Below are 15,236 nucleotides of genomic sequence, written 5' to 3'. Positions count from 1 at the left end.
CTCACACAGAGATCTGGAGAACGACCGCTGCAGGGTGACAGCTGATGAGAGCTTTAGCAGCAGCTTGCAGGTAGGGATGCTGGAGTTCAGCAGCAACAAGCAAGGCCAGACTTGATGGATGATTTTTCTCAAAGGATTTTGTCTCCAGGGAGATGTCACCCAGGCCCAGGTTTCACTAGAAAAATCCACTGCACCCAGACCACAGGATGTCACTCAGAAGTACACGCTAATCCAAGAAGCCACATCCTATTTGTAGTTCTCTGTTATATCAACTTTAGGTCATGATTTCTTGGTCTCCAGATCCAAGTGAAAGACTACCCTTGAAGCCAAAGCTCAGGTGGCTCCTTATGGCTGCAGTCCCCTGGGACATTAAGATTGCTGCACATCCCAGTGGGGAGAAGGTAAATGGTGACACAATGTGGGAACAGATTTTAGCATCCCCAGAGCAGAGGATCCTGTAAGACACCTTTTTACAAGGGAAATCTCATCCTGAGGTTAGCAAGGGCTGAGCGTCACTGCTTCTCATCTCCTGCCAGTTTCTGTAACACCCTGTGGGGCAGCAAACCGACCATCCCAGCAGGAACATGGGGTTCTCCAGCCCACCCAGCTCTGCCATGCTCCACATGCGCAAGTACTTGGTAGCATCAAGGTTGCTACAATGACTGCACCACACCAGGAGCTCTTCCTGCCCCAGCCTGCTTTCCGTGGGTGCCCTGCCTGGGACAGCCTCCCAGTAACACCAGCAGCAGCCCAGTCAGTCGAATTCCTTCTGAGATGAAACTTGCTGAACACCTGCAGCCATTCTTGCAACCCGGCTGCCCAGGCTGGACTCGAGCCCCGCGTTAGGAGAAACCATCCAACCCAAGCGGTGCAGCTGAGTGCGCACATCTTCCATCACACACCAGGACACCTTCCAAACTCCACCACCACCAGATCCCCCGCCTGCTGAGCCCTCGCCTGTCACCCCTCCCCGTGGTTGTTTTTTACTGTGGTTAAAAGCATAACCTGTTCCCTTCCCCTCCTGCAGCCCCCTGCGGCTCGGGCTGCGGAGCGCAGTCCAAGCAAGCTCCGGACGTCAGAACTTAATCCCCTGTTGATGCAACAGCAAGTTTCCTTTCTTGCTGAACAACTGAGGGGCAACTTTGTGTTGAAACTGTAGATGAACCACTGACCCCTGAACATGAATGCATACGATTTCCTGTGGTAGCTCACAGCTACAGGTTCACCCCTGTGCCAAACTGGGGAGAACTCGGTGAAGCTGTAGTTGGGCAGCTTGAAATGTTGCGCTGGGTATCAGTCCCGTGAGCATCAGAGTTTTGACAGTGACAAGTGCAGGTACCAGCCAGCCTCACTGCTACCAGCTGCAATGCATTTAGCGCCCACGGAAAATGAAGAACTAAGGCGGGCGGACCAGTCGGCTCCGCCAGGGCCTCTCCATCCCCACCCACAGCTGCCCCTCTGCTCCTTCACCCCCTCAGCTGCAAGCACTTCCACTCTCCCATCACCCGTTTTTCTTTAATAAGGCGGCATTGATCAGACCGGACTGTCCACAAGGTCCACTGCAAGGGTGGAGGGGTGTGAACAGCACCATGACACCAGCAGAGACTTGGTTTTCTTCTGTACATGTGGAGAAATCCCTTTCCTGAACACCCAAATCTTTACGCAGCCTCTGTAACACTATACACTTCTACCCAGTACACAGAGCATCTGGATCGAAGGCTTTCTTGCAGCCCCGTGCCAGATTAATCTGCGATTTATTCTCACAGTTAACCACGGCGCGGTTCGGGCACAAGCTTGTGCGGAGCATACAGTGCATCTCCTCACCCTCTAACTGTATCTCACGATTTTATACATGCTCAAGTCAAACAAGATACTATTAAATATAATTGAAGTCACTTGGTCGGCTACTGTAAATGAATGTACAAATATAATTATCTACTTATGAGTCTGCAAAGGAATTAAGTACCTGTTGTGCAACATGCTTTCTGCTCTTTGAGGCAGACATTTAGTATATTCCTATTAAGAACTCACGCAATAATGCAAAATAGAAAAAAGGGAGATAAAATCCAAAGAATTTTCTCTTTTAACACACGGTATCATTAAATAAAGCAATGGTCATTCTATTTTTTTTTTTATTTGCGAGATTTATTTTGCTATCTTGAATGTAAAGGTTTCACCTGACAAGCACTATACTGGCAGAATTAAATGCCACCTTCATGTCCTTACAGCTTCTGAATCATTCTATAATCACTAAGTACTGAACATCACTTCTTTTCTGATGTAAACAAAGTCATTCTCAAATGGATCTGAGTCAGAACGTAAGAGTGAAATCCTGTCCATACTGAAGTCAAAGGCACAAAATTTCCCAGTGACTTCCCGTGGACTTCCACCGCGGCTCGGACCTCCTGGTGCAAGGAGAGCTGCGTACATGGGACAGCTGCAAAATCCTCCAGCCTCCAAAGTTTTGCCACAGATTGCTTAACGTGCAGCCTAACACACATGCCAAAACCCAAACCTTACCAGGAGTCCAGTCTATTCCACATCTACAGGACACCACAAACGTCTCACTCACAAAGCCTTTTCAGATACAGCACCAAAGGTCCCCCCAAGAATTGCCCTCAGTGGTACCGGTGGCACTTGCGGCTCCCCTGCATTTCCCAGCCCCGCAGCATCCCTCTCTCCCTGCCCACACGGCCGCTACCCATGCAGTTCCCATAGGAAAGGGATAGGACAGCAACGCCAGGCAGCCTCAGAGCTCCGAGCACTTGCCTTCTACCCCAGCTCTACAAACACCTTGCTGGGTGATGCTGGCTGTGGACCAGCTCGGCCTCAGTTTCCCCAGATCCCCTTTGAGGACTACTGATAAAAACCACGATAAGGCAGGTAGGTATCAGCAAGAAGTACTAGTTAGTGCTACTTAGTTCGAGCCGATTCTGAACCATAGGTCCCTTACCCCTCCCCATGTCTATATAAGCAACATAAATACAGTCCACACTATCTGTCCCTTCTTCCCCCTAAAAGTTAAGGTCACCCCAGGATGTCCCCTCCATTTGCGCTCTAAGGTGGCTGCAGAAGTGTGAGGAGCTGTGGCAGACTGCAGGCTTCGGCGGTCCCCTCCCGACGTGGGGGAACCCTGGCAGGTAGCAGGGTGACCCTCATGAGGACCAAATACTGCTGGGGCTGAGGGACAGGGGAGCAGCAAGGTGGGACAGACCACCAAGGCGATGTCCCCTGTCGGTGTCCCCAGGGCCGTGCCCCACAGTTCACGCCCCCAGCCTGTAACGCCGATCCGTACCCTTGGTCCATGCCCGAGTCAGTGTGCCAGTTTGTGCTCCTGGTCCCAGCCGCTGTGTCCTGCTTGGTGTCCCCTCCTCTATGTCCCTGGTTGCAGCCCCCCCGCCATCCGCATCCCGGCTCAGTGCGCCCCACTCGCTGTCCCCTGCTCCGTGTCCCCAGTCTGCAACCCTGGGTGGCAGCCCCAGCTGGCGGGGGGCTCCACGGCGGTGGCCTCCGCTCCGTGCCCCCCCCGCCCCGGTCGCGGGTACCTTGGGGGGCAGGCTGAGCAGCACGGGCACCAGCGCCAGCGGGGCGCACAGCAGCACCACGAACCGCCGGACGCTCCACACCTTCTTCACCAGCGCCCCCAGCGCCGCCATCCTCCTCCCTCCTCCTCCTCCTCCTCCCCCGTCGCCGCTCCCCCCCTTTATCCCGCGGGAGCCGAGCGCCGCCGCCCCGCCCGCCGGGAGGGGCCCCGCTGTGCCGCCCCGCCCCGCCATACCGCCCTTCGGCCCCCTATACCGCCCTGCTATACCCCCGTTCTGCCCGCTATACCTCCCCGCCACGCCGCCCTTCAGCCCCCTATACCGCCCTTCGGCCCCCTATACCACCGCGCTATACCCTCTGCCCTGCCATACCACCCTTCCACCCTCTATACCGCCCCGCTATACCCCCTCGCCATACCGCCCTTCAGCCCCCTATACCGCCCCGCTATACCCCCCCGCCCCGCCATACCGCCCTTCGGCCCCCTATACCGCCCTGCTATACCCCCCCGCCCCACCATACCGCCCTTCGGCCCCCTATACCGCCCTGCTATACCCCCCCGCCCCACCATACCGCCCTTCGGCCCCCTATACCGCCCTGCTATACCCCCCCGCCCCACCATACCGCCCTTCGGCCCCCTATACCGCCCTGCTATAACCCCCCGCCCCACCATACCGCCCTTCGGCCCCCTATACCGCCCTGCTATACCCCCCCGCCCCACCATACCGCCCTTCGGCCCCCTATACCGCCCCGCTATACCCCCCTGCCATACTGCCCTTCGGCCCCCTGTACTGCCCTGCTATACCCCCCCAACCCACCATACCGCCCTTCGGCCCCCTATACTGCCCCGCTATACCCCCCCACCTCACCATACTGCCCTTCAACCCCCTATACCACCCTGCTATACCCCCCCACCATACCGCCCTTCAGCCCCCTATACTGCTCCACTATACCCCCCTTGGCCATACTGCCCTTCTGCCCCCTATACTGCCCCACAACCCCCAGATCGTGTCTACCCCCCCATCTCACCATTTTTCCCCAGCTTTTGCAGCCAGCGGGGTTCGGCAACAGAGACAATTCAAAAGTGGTTCAAAAACTCCGGTGGTACAAGAGCTCATTCGGTTTGACCATCTGGATGTTGCAGGCCATCAAATAGCACCTGGCTGCGCTAATAACGTGGGCACAATACTTCTAAATATAAAGAAATAGTACAAGTGACTGCTAGGAAAAAACACCCAAATATCTGGTTTAGTTATCAAATATTTCTGCTCCAGGGACAGAAACAGTACACAAATACACATCATGAAAAACTCAAAAACATGAGGAAAACAGGGAGCTGTGATTCTTTTGACAATTCAATTTAACCAGTGACTCAGAGGTTTGACAAGTTGTTTGCAGTGCCATGTGAAATGCTCCTTTTTTTTTTTTTCATTAAAAATAAGGGAACACAACCAAACAAAAGGCCAGTGGCGCGGAGCGGGATAGAGCCATGGGAAATACCGGAAAAGCAGGAGACAAAGTCTTGGCTTGCACAAGTGTGAGCCCAAGAAGCAAGCGAGTAGCATGACTATACCCTGGCTGCCCTTAAAATAACCAGGCCAGACTCATGCAGTTAAGGATGCTTCAATCATGAGTCAAAAAGAAAACACAAAAGCTGCCCAGTTCTAACTCCGAGGGCAGATTTCCCTGCCAGCTCTGCCCTGCGTCAGGGACATCAGAAAGAAAATGGGCGAGTACATGGGGCAGGAGAGGATGCCCTGCCCTGGACCGAGGTAAATCTCTGCGAGCGCTGCAGAGGTTGCGGGTGTCCCTCTGACTGCGGGGAGCCCAAGCGAGAGGCAGACACCACAGGAAACCAAGCGGAGGCACCATCAAGTTGAGCAAGAGATCAAAGTCAAGGGAGCTGGATTTTCTCTCTGCTTTTTGCATCGCCTGGATTGTCGCCATTGGAGGCTAAGTGAAGCTGAGTAATGAGGGGGAAAAAGGGAAAGCAAAATAACCCCCTGACTTGGTACCTCACCAGCATCCTGAGTGCTTTAAAACATACTCAAAACATGGGTGAGTTGGCCCCATGCATGTGAAAGATGTATAAAAAAAAAATCATGTTCAGCAGAGAAACTCTTCCCTTTCCACAATTAATCATCTCTCTGGAGAATTGCTACCTCCAGGCAGGTCACTCCGAGAGCATCGAAGAAGTTGGAGTCAAATGCACTGGATAAAAAAGCAGATCCCTCCGAGGGAAGCTCTCCCCGGCTTGTAAAAACCATGAATCACTGTCACGCAGGGAACAAGAAATCAGAGAGGAAGACTGCGGTGGTACCATCGGCACTAGAGACAGGACTGTACCCCTGTCTGAACAGACTCTGCTCCCGGTCGGGACCCACCTCTGTTCCCTCCCCTCTCCTTAACGGCATATATATTTAGTTGTGCACAAATAGTAACAAACCAGTTAATCCCCACACCCATCCCAGGCAGGGGCTAGAGGATGACGGCATCACCACTGCAGCTCTTTTCAAGTAGCGGAACGGACACAAAAGCTTTCGCCGGGCACTACCGGGGGCCACTGGCAAAGCCAGGATCCGGCATCCGCCTGGCTCCTGGCCCCATGGCTGCCCAGCCCCGCTGGCAAGTGCACCTTCTTTTGGGGCCCAGAAGAAAGCACAGAGCTGACTGAGGGAAAGCTATGGGGATTTATATCTTGCTTTTCTTTAACTGCTAAATTACGTGAATAAAAAGTCATCATGATAAAAAAAAAAAAATGAGTAGGGGACTCCTGTGCCACCTTGATGCCCCCACACTGGGCTATGGTAGCATAAGCTGCTTTATCACTTGGGTAGTGATGCATGACCGAGAGGATGGGAGGCTGGATGGCTAAGGACCTGAAAGCAAAATTCAGCCCATCAAAACAACCCAACTGCTTAAAACAGGTCCAGTTTACCCAATAGACCCATCAGACCGGGAGCACGTATATGAGTGTGTGCCACGTGCCGAACCAAAGGAGCTCTACAAAGCTTTTCCTCTCAAAATCAGCCTTCTAAGTTAAAAAAAGCTTCAAAAGAATAATAAGCCATCAATGCCACAGTCTGTTCTTTCTCTTACAAAGGTACAGACTTCTGCCAGTGCGGAGGGCGAGGGGAACAGGAGCACATTCCCCCTCCGAGACACGAGTCACGTCCCATCCCATCCCACCCGGCCCCTCTGGGCTCAGCGCTCAGCGCTCCCACCCTAGAGCATCGTGCGGGGGCTACATGCTGGTTCCCTCGGCCTTCCAGGACTTCAGCTGACAATTAAGGTTTAATTAATTAGTTTCCTTGTCTCTACCACCCCCATTTCCAGGGCCAGCAGCAGCTGCCCTCACTGTACCGCTCCCCGTGCTCCCCGGCCATCGCTGGGCTCAGACCCCTTCTCCGTTACTTTCAGAGGAAGTTTAGCTAAGCACAAAAGAAAGAGGTGCTGCGTAGTGCCCGAAGGGACCACTGTGGGACCCAGCTTGTGGTCAGGCCGGGGAGAGGATTTATTTATCTGTAGTGACCCTCACATAGTGAACTCTGGGTTACAAATGAGCTTTTATGCTTTTATTGCACTAACTTGGTTTCCTATCAGCAGCGATGGGAGGGGGGGGGGTCGCAAAAGGTTATCAGTGTTTTGCATCTTGCAAAACTGGAAAAATATCAATTTCCTGCAGACATCAAGGCCTAGACTAAAAAAGGTTCACTCAAAAAAAACCTACACGGTATAGCTTGTATGCACAGTTTTTACATATACACACAGTAACTGCCGGCACAGAGCAGCCACTGTCCAAAAGTCACGGTAACAGCACACCCAGGTTATGCAACTGCATTTTCATTCCTCTTTCTTGCCACGCTCCTATGTGTTTTCCTCCAGGTCTGTTTTTCCTCCTAGCGCTCCTATAGCACCAACTCACATCTACTTCCAAAAATCCCCATTAAATGCACCTGTGGCATCAGTGGGCAAAACAGAACTTGCTGTTATTACTGCAAGCTGAAGTCAGGCTGGTAACCCCGAGCTCGCAAGCTGGCTCCCCACTTCCACGCGGGAAATCACTGGCACTAGTCAGACTCCAAAATACACAAAAAGGCAACCCCGTCAATAACCACCGATTTCCTCTGAAATCCTGATGCTGCAAATTCTGCTGATGGCACTCTGGCACTCCTCTACTTCCTTTTATTCCTCTTTCCACACCTTATTTGCACACTCCTTGTGTTCGTGGCACTTCACGTTATACCCGGGTGTGTTGTAAGATCGGGCAGGTGCTGGGAAGCCCCTGAAAATGAAGTTGTTCCTGGCAGGCCTGGAGTTGGTCCCCCGAGACAATTCATTCTTAAAAGCAGGAAGATTCAAGCAGCAGAAAGACCCAGAGTGACCAACAGCACACAGTTATAAATATTTTCTGTCGAGAGAACATTTTTCCCAAGTATAAAGTTTTTTCCGGTGCTAGCGACGGTGGCAGAGAGACCCCCAGTGGCCGGGTGCAACGTGAGCCATCACCCTGCACACCCCCGGCACCCCTCGGAGCCCCCCGGGAGGGTTTGGGGGGGATGAAGGCCAACACAGCCTTTGGGGCCGGAGGGAACGGCCCCTCGGGGTCAGCCAGGGCAGGACATCACCGCTTGTCCCGGTGTCACACAGCGCTGTGTCCGTGCTCAGGGTGCGACTCGTGCTCTGAAGAGGGTGGCACTGAGCGCTGGGCTGCTTTGGCCGGCAGTGCAAATACAAAACAAGACAGAGAGTTGCTCCAAGTTAAAAAGAAGCTTGGGCTTCTAGCCAAAAAGACAATTTATCACTTTCCAAAGACAATTTTCTTTCAATTTCACTTAAAAGAGTAGTTCTTATTTTATCGGGTTTCCTTCAAAACTCAGTTGAGCTAAACTTGGTTGCAAAATGTTTTCAAGACTTTGTAAAAAGCCAGACCAAACTCTGAAAGAATATTGGTGGCTTGAAACTGCATTTGCAGTGGATAAACTATTCATCAAAAAAAAAAAAAAACCCACCACAAAAAAAGAAGGAAAACAGGAGTCCTATTTTACTTATGAGAACGCATGCACACTGGAGTGTCACCGAACAATAAGCGGACAGATAAAGCCTGAGTATTAATAATGCAATGGCAAATTATATCAATAATAATAGTAATTTGGGTGTTGCTTATGACCATGCAGATGCACTGAAAGCTAACACAGCAGCAAGACAAGCTATCCGCAGTCCAGCCAGGACTGGAAATTCCACCTGCCTTGCAAACCAGCCAAGGAATCAGAGCTTTTCATCCAAGAAGCTGCTCCCACAGGCCCAACCAGCGACACAGCTGTGGCTGCAAGAAGATGCGGGTGGACGTTTTGCAGGTCCAGAGCGTCCCCTTCGCTGGACCGGCACCTGCTGTGATTTTTCCACCCTCAAACAGCAATAGCCCCGCATTCACCACAGCAACCCATACAGACACATCGGGGTGATCAAGAGGGAATATCAACAAGCCGTCACACAGATGTGCAAGAAGTAACACTTATGTAACAAGGAGGAGTTTTATCATGCAGTGAAAAAGCAAAACATCTTGCTTTACATTACCAGTAATCTCAGTTTTCATTACCAGTTCATCTCCGAGCACCGCGCCAGCCACAAAAACTTGCAGTCGATCAGCTTTGTTTCTACTCTGCGGTCCCGCAGGGAGAGCTGCATTTTAATAAACATACTGACAGTTAGAAACAGGCTTCTTCAAAGGGCTTTACAAGCATCACTCAGCCCCAGCATCACCAGGAGAGAGTCAAAGCGGTGTTTGTACAGGTGGGGGACAGCGGGCAGGGAGGTTTAGGCATGCTGCCTCCCCTCAGTGGGTCCGGGATTCAGGGCTCAGATCAAGCCTTAGTAGGGGACTCGTTAGCCCACATCCACCTGCTCCCACTGTGGCGGATGGAGCACCATGGGCCACCCAGAGCCACCTGGGGAGCACAGTTTTGAGTCACCGTGCGCGGCTTGGGCTGTTGCGTTTGCTCTCCAAGCAGGCAGGACAGCGTGCGGCATCTGCAGCAGCTTCTAAAAACCCACTGCATGGAAACACAGCTCCTTCTTCTTGCCCCCACGGCTGTGCCATGCCGGGGCGAGCACGGCTGGGGCATGCAGGCAATGAAAACAGAACATACACCATGGCAGAGGGGGATCCAAAGCTGTGGCTGGGCACGCAAGCAATGAAAACAGAATATACACCACAGCAGAGAGCCGGGGGGAGGGGGTCCAAAGCTGTGGCTGGGCGGTGGAACCCAGGTCCCCACGCCGGGGCCGGGCACTCGCCCAGGCGGCTCCTGTGGCAAGAGGTGAATGCGCAGCGGGCACAGACAGCCCGCCGCGCTAGGACACTTGCGCCGCCGCGAACCAGCGACCCCGGTATGTCGGAGCAGCGCCGCTACGGCGGCGCCACCGCATGGAGTGAGCGAGTGTTTTCGGCAGCGCCTTGTCCTTCCCGGCGCCCGCCCCCCCACGCGTCCCCGGGATGCTGCCCTGCTGCTCTCCCCACCTCGAGCCCCCCAGCTGGGCCCCGGTCCCCAGCCAGAGCGCTACCGCTGGCCCCGTTCCCTCCTGACGCGTCCCTAGGCCGGGGTTTGCTCAGGCTGCTTTGCTTTAAGCAGGTAGGAAGAAGCCCCCCATCCCCATGTCCCCAGCCAGGCAGGGCTGTGCCCACCAGGACCCCCCCACCGCTTTTTGCTGCTGCTTTTACACCTCCGGAGGGCTGTGACCTGATGGAAGGGACACTGCCATTGAGGAACCACACACCCACACGGCTCGCTCCCTCTTCAGCAGAAGCATTTTCGGGTAGAGCACAAGTGACAGCGTAATGGAATAGGATCTTCCGATCATCTTCCCCGAGGGGCAGAGGCTGCCCAACAGCAAATCGCCCTGGGAGAAGTTCACCGTTTCTTTCAAATCATTATCTAAAGTAAATGATAGAGCTCACACACTCACCCAGCACACTCACCCCATCCTCCTTACAACACAAAGGACCGATTACCTTCAAACCCACCTACTCTGGGGTTTATAAGTTTTTCCTCTGAGCCATCTTACATTGACACTATTAGATAGTAACCCAAAAAATCAAGTAACATAGAGAAAACGTTACCAAAAAAGCCAGTGCCTACCTCTGCCAACTGCCTACCTAGGCAGGCCACCTCAATACAAACAGCCCCTCTAATAAAGCTCCAAATAATGGCAATTTACAGCAGACTGCTTGCTTAAAGTGGAAGTTTCTCAGCAGAAAACTGTTTTTGATTAACAATTTTTATATTTCCTTAAGGAAAGACCATCAACTGAAAGTTAAAAAAGACAAAATTACTGCTGGAAGAAAATGAACCTGTCTTATGTTCAGCACTGTATTTCCGCGTTGCTTACCTCCCGGAACTCAGTTTTCAGGACATGTAGCGTCATTTATAATGGTTTTAAACACTTTGTTGTAAAGTATTCTGAGAAAAATAACACATTTGTTTTTCTTAATTACCTTCTGTAGATGCTCTGGTATCCTCAGGTCTCTCGTACCTCACACAAATCCAGAGTCCACAGGCTGAGAAAGATTACTTGGTATGATTCTAACCACACAAAGAGGGCGAGCTGAATGACACTGTAAACTACTTTTTAGAAGAAATATTTAACATTTACAAAAGAGGTAACCCTTAGTTGTTTCTGTCTTATCAGTGCTCCCATCTCACAATTGCTTTGGTTACTTTATGACACTTAAACTCATTCAAACTCATTTATTTGTAGACACAGTTATCAAAATAGTCAACTCTGAAATAAAACCAGCTAGAAGTGTAAATAACCACATTTGCAGAAACTAAGTAGCAACATTTCTCCGTCCCTAAGCCTGCTCTCTTCTACCCAACCATGGATCTCTTCCTTCCCCTTAGTCGTACTTCATCCAGCCTTTTGATCACGGGACCAGATTTTTTAGATGTAGCTGCATAGGTCTTTAGCAGAGTTTTAAACATAGCTTCAGTATCTGGATGAGTACTGAGGAAAGCTTTCTCCAGAACATACAAATCAACTCCTTTATCCTCCGGAAGACCCGAAATAAAACTGAGTCCAAAGTCTATCAGTACCAAGTCCAGCTTCTCCGTGGGTGGTCGCAGAAGTATATTGGAAGTTGTAAGATCCCCGTGTATAAGATCTTCATCATGCATTCTCGCTAACAGCTCACCCATCTTCTCTGCTAAGATAAGGAGGCTACTGGTATCATTTCCACTCTGCTGTAGAGAATTAATATGATCTTGAACAGTAATTGAGTCTACAATATCTTCAAGGTATATGGAGTTGGTAACATAATCCACAAAGTAGACCACTGGAGCTGAAATCCCTATTTAAAAAAAAAAAAAAAACAGAACAAACGAAACACTAGTGGTTAATTTACAGGATTTTCCAACTTTAAGAACAAAACACAACCAATACAAGCCTTAGCCAGAAATGCCAATTGAGAACACCCCCGGCCACTGATAACCCACATGGAGGAATGCCCTTTGCCAACCTCTGGGTTCCAACCCACGCTCTGCTGGCCTCCAGCCTTAAATCCCACCGGCAGCTCGAGCTTGGCAGTAGGATCAGCCCCTCCTGGGGCTAGACTCCCTGGAAAAACACGCATAGGGCCTTTCTGGCCGAGGACAACTGCGGGTTTTTTTTTGGCGGGGGGAGGGGGGGGACGGGACGGGACGACTACTCTGAAAAAGCAGAGCAGGTCGCCCCGGGATGAGAAGAAACCACCGGCATCCTTGTGGATGATGCAGGAAAGCCACCAAATGTCTGTTATCTGCTCTGAGAGACGTGCAGACCGGGGGGCACGGAGGCACCCGGCCCCCGGGAGTGCCTCTCCTGTCAGGGTAGCCTCGCCTCACACCGCCGCGGCCCGGCCCCGCCGCTCCCGGGGCCCACCTGCCCGCCGGCACCGCAGCAGCGACCGCGCCTCCTGTGCCGTGCGCCGCCGGCTCAGCCGCTCCTCCAGCGCCGGGTGGCGGTACCGCTTCGGGATGCGCAGCTTGGCCACCGCCGCCCGCCCGAGGAAAAGGCCCCGGTAAACACAGGCCTCGGCGCCCTGCCGCACCAGCTGCAACCCCGGCAGCGGCGGCGGCGGCGGCGGCACCGCCTCGGCCACCACAGGGCCCGCGGCCCCCGCCTCGGCCATCGCGGGCCCCGCGGCCCCCGCCTCGGCCATCGCAGGGCCTGCAGCCTCCGCCTCGTCCATCGCAGGCCCTGCCGCCATTGCCCCGACGCCGGCCCCGGCCATGCCAGAGCGCAGGCCAACCACCTCCGCCTCAGCCGCCGCCATTACAGGAGCCCGCCTCCACACAGCGCGTGCGCGGGGCGCCGCCGCCTCGGCAATCTCCGTCAGCCCTCGCCGCCGCCTCGGCAATCTCCGTCAGCCCTCGCCGGAAACGCCCGAACTCCCCTCGGCTCCGCCCCTCCCTCCCCCGCCTTACCGCTCCCCAGCGCCTCCTCTATAGCGCGCTCTGGCCCCCTCCTCCTTGCTGTTCCCGCGCCTGCTTCTGCCAAAACCCGTCTTTGTGCTTCCCCTCCGATAAGTCCTTGTACCCTCTGCCGTGCTGCGGGGTACTGAGTGCAGCGGAATGGTGGGACCCGTGCCTGAGCCTGCCCCAGCACCAGCCACGGCAGTTTCATGTGTTTCTGCCAGTGCAAGAGTGAGACCTGCAGCTGGGTCCCAGGCCTGCAAGCAAGGCACTGGATGGGCATCTTCACAAGGTGGCAAGTGGGGCCCTGTGGTCACCCCACAGTGCTCCCAGCACCACCTTGGAGCTGCCTGCCAGGCCATGACTCCTGGGACGGCACCCCTGGGGCATCACCACCAGGATGCTCCAACACTGGGACATCACCATGGGGACTCCACCACCAGGGCATCACCACCAGGGCACCATCACCACGACACCACCACCAGGATGCACCACCACTGGGGCATCACCATGGGGACTCCACCACCAGGGCATCACCACCAGGGCACCATCACCACGACACCACCACCAGGATGCTCCAACACTGGGACATCACCATGGGGACTCCACCACCAGGGCATCACCACCAGGGCACCATCACCACAACACCACCACCAGGATGCACCACCACTGGGGCATCACCACCAGGACATCACCAGCAGGACTCCACCACCAGGGCATCACCACCAGGGCACCATCACCACAACACCACCACCAGGATGCACCACCACTGGGGCATCACCACCAGGACATCACCAGCAGGGCTCCACCACCAGGACACCACCACCAGGATGCTCCAATACTGTTTCCTGGGGCTTTGTGTGCCAAAAGCCTTCACTGGAGCCCATGCAGATCCACTGGAGCCGCCCAGTTGGTGGTTGGGGAGGAGAAGGGGTTTGCCCGTAGGCTGCAGGGGATCACCAGCCTGCAACAGGTCATGGTGTCACCCGGGTCCCCGTGCTGGGCAGCAGCAAAGTTCCTGCCCCTGATGCTGGCACAGGCTGCTTGCATGGTGACTTGGGTGTCTCCAGTTCCTCAAGCGGCCAAGCCCCACATCTCCGCGTTAGTTAAAGATGGACAAACCTCATCATCTTGTGAGTAGTACTCGGGTTTTCATGGCACACTGAAACCCACTGCTCTACCGGGTGATCTGCACATACTGCAATTTACGTTCCTCAGAAGATACACGGGGCTCAGGCCAGTCCCTGTAAATATGTTTTCAATTGTTGCCTTTGGAGGTGCCACAAGTCCATTTTGTCCTTGTTTTCTCATCCGCAACATTTGTTTCCTTTTCAGAACATTTATATTTTATTAACACATTCCATACAGCTTACTTGTCATTGCATGGTGGGATCACGCCTGGCAAATATTTATCTTGCTTCAGCAACAACTTTTAAACAACCTTCCTGAGTTTTCAATGATGCGGGTAATGTATCCCACAACTCTGCCCGCTCGTGGCGGTCTCCTTGGGCTGCCCTCGCCGCGGCAGGGCCAGCAGCTTGGCCAGGGAAAGAGATGCATTCCTGAGCTCCATGGCTGGCATTTGCAAATGCCACAAACAATCATAAAAAACAAAAAGAGAGATTTTTCCCCATGTTGCGGGCAGATTTTATCTAAGCATCCATGCACAGCCCCCACAGACATACATATATAACCTATGAGCAAGTGCACACAGATGCCCTGGGTTCGTTATTCTGGTAAATACAATGGTTTTCTCTCATGCTGGCCAAAAACATCCTCCGGAGCTTTCAAAATACAAAAGAAAATATTTTTGCTTTATTTTTCCTATTATTTTATTTATTTAAATTTTATCTTCCCTGTGATTTCACTTATTCTTTTCTCTTTGAATGTAATAAACAGTTGACATAGCCCTTGGAAACCATCTAGAGCCATTTACAATATTTATGGTATCACCCAGTATTTTTATTGGAATATTGAATGACCCCAGAGAATTGCACTGAGGCCACAGACTCGCTGGTAAATTGTTTAATTATGTAGCTTTGTTCTCCTGGTGACAAGCGTTTATAAACTCTCCTTTTGCAAACAATGTAATTGAGTTAAAAATTGCAGCGCAGCAAACTAAGCTAATGGAAACCGAGGCAGATCCCAGGGGCTCCTCCCCGCTGTCCTGCCGATCCCTCGGCATCGGGCAGGCTGCAGCGCTGCAGGCGCCTCTCCCCTCACCCCCCAGCTTGTATAAGGATGGAG

General features: G+C 53.1%; 2 protein-coding genes across 2 annotated transcripts in view; both read right to left on the bottom strand.

Annotated features, from left to right (window-relative positions):
• SLC13A3 (solute carrier family 13 member 3) overlaps positions 1 to 3,686 on the bottom strand; it is a 28,431-nt gene extending 24,745 nt beyond the window's left edge. Inside the window, exon 1 of the mRNA XM_063350287.1 lies at positions 3,546 to 3,686. Within this exon, the coding sequence (XP_063206357.1) occupies positions 3,546 to 3,656 (111 nt within the window). The 5' untranslated portion in view covers positions 3,657 to 3,686. The remainder of the gene's footprint in view (positions 1 to 3,545) is intronic.
• Positions 3,687 to 11,274: 7,588 nt separating this feature from the next.
• Positions 11,275 to 12,904, bottom strand: TP53RK (TP53 regulating kinase). The gene is made up of 2 exons (XM_063350288.1): positions 12,457 to 12,904; positions 11,275 to 11,887 (listed from the first exon to the last, which is right to left on the bottom strand). The coding sequence occupies exons 1-2, from the start codon at positions 12,848 to 12,850 to the stop codon at positions 11,409 to 11,411; spliced, it is 873 nt and encodes a 290-aa protein (XP_063206358.1). The 5' UTR covers positions 12,851 to 12,904; the 3' UTR covers positions 11,275 to 11,408.
• Between the last annotated feature and the right edge of the window lie 2,332 nt (positions 12,905 to 15,236).

Source organism: Chroicocephalus ridibundus, chromosome 12, assembly GCF_963924245.1.
Source record: "Chroicocephalus ridibundus chromosome 12, bChrRid1.1, whole genome shotgun sequence".
In the NCBI taxonomy this organism is placed as follows: Eukaryota; Metazoa; Chordata; class Aves; order Charadriiformes; family Laridae; genus Chroicocephalus; species Chroicocephalus ridibundus.
Note: the sequence above shows the minus strand (reverse complement) of the source record. Positions and strands in the feature narration are given on the sequence as shown.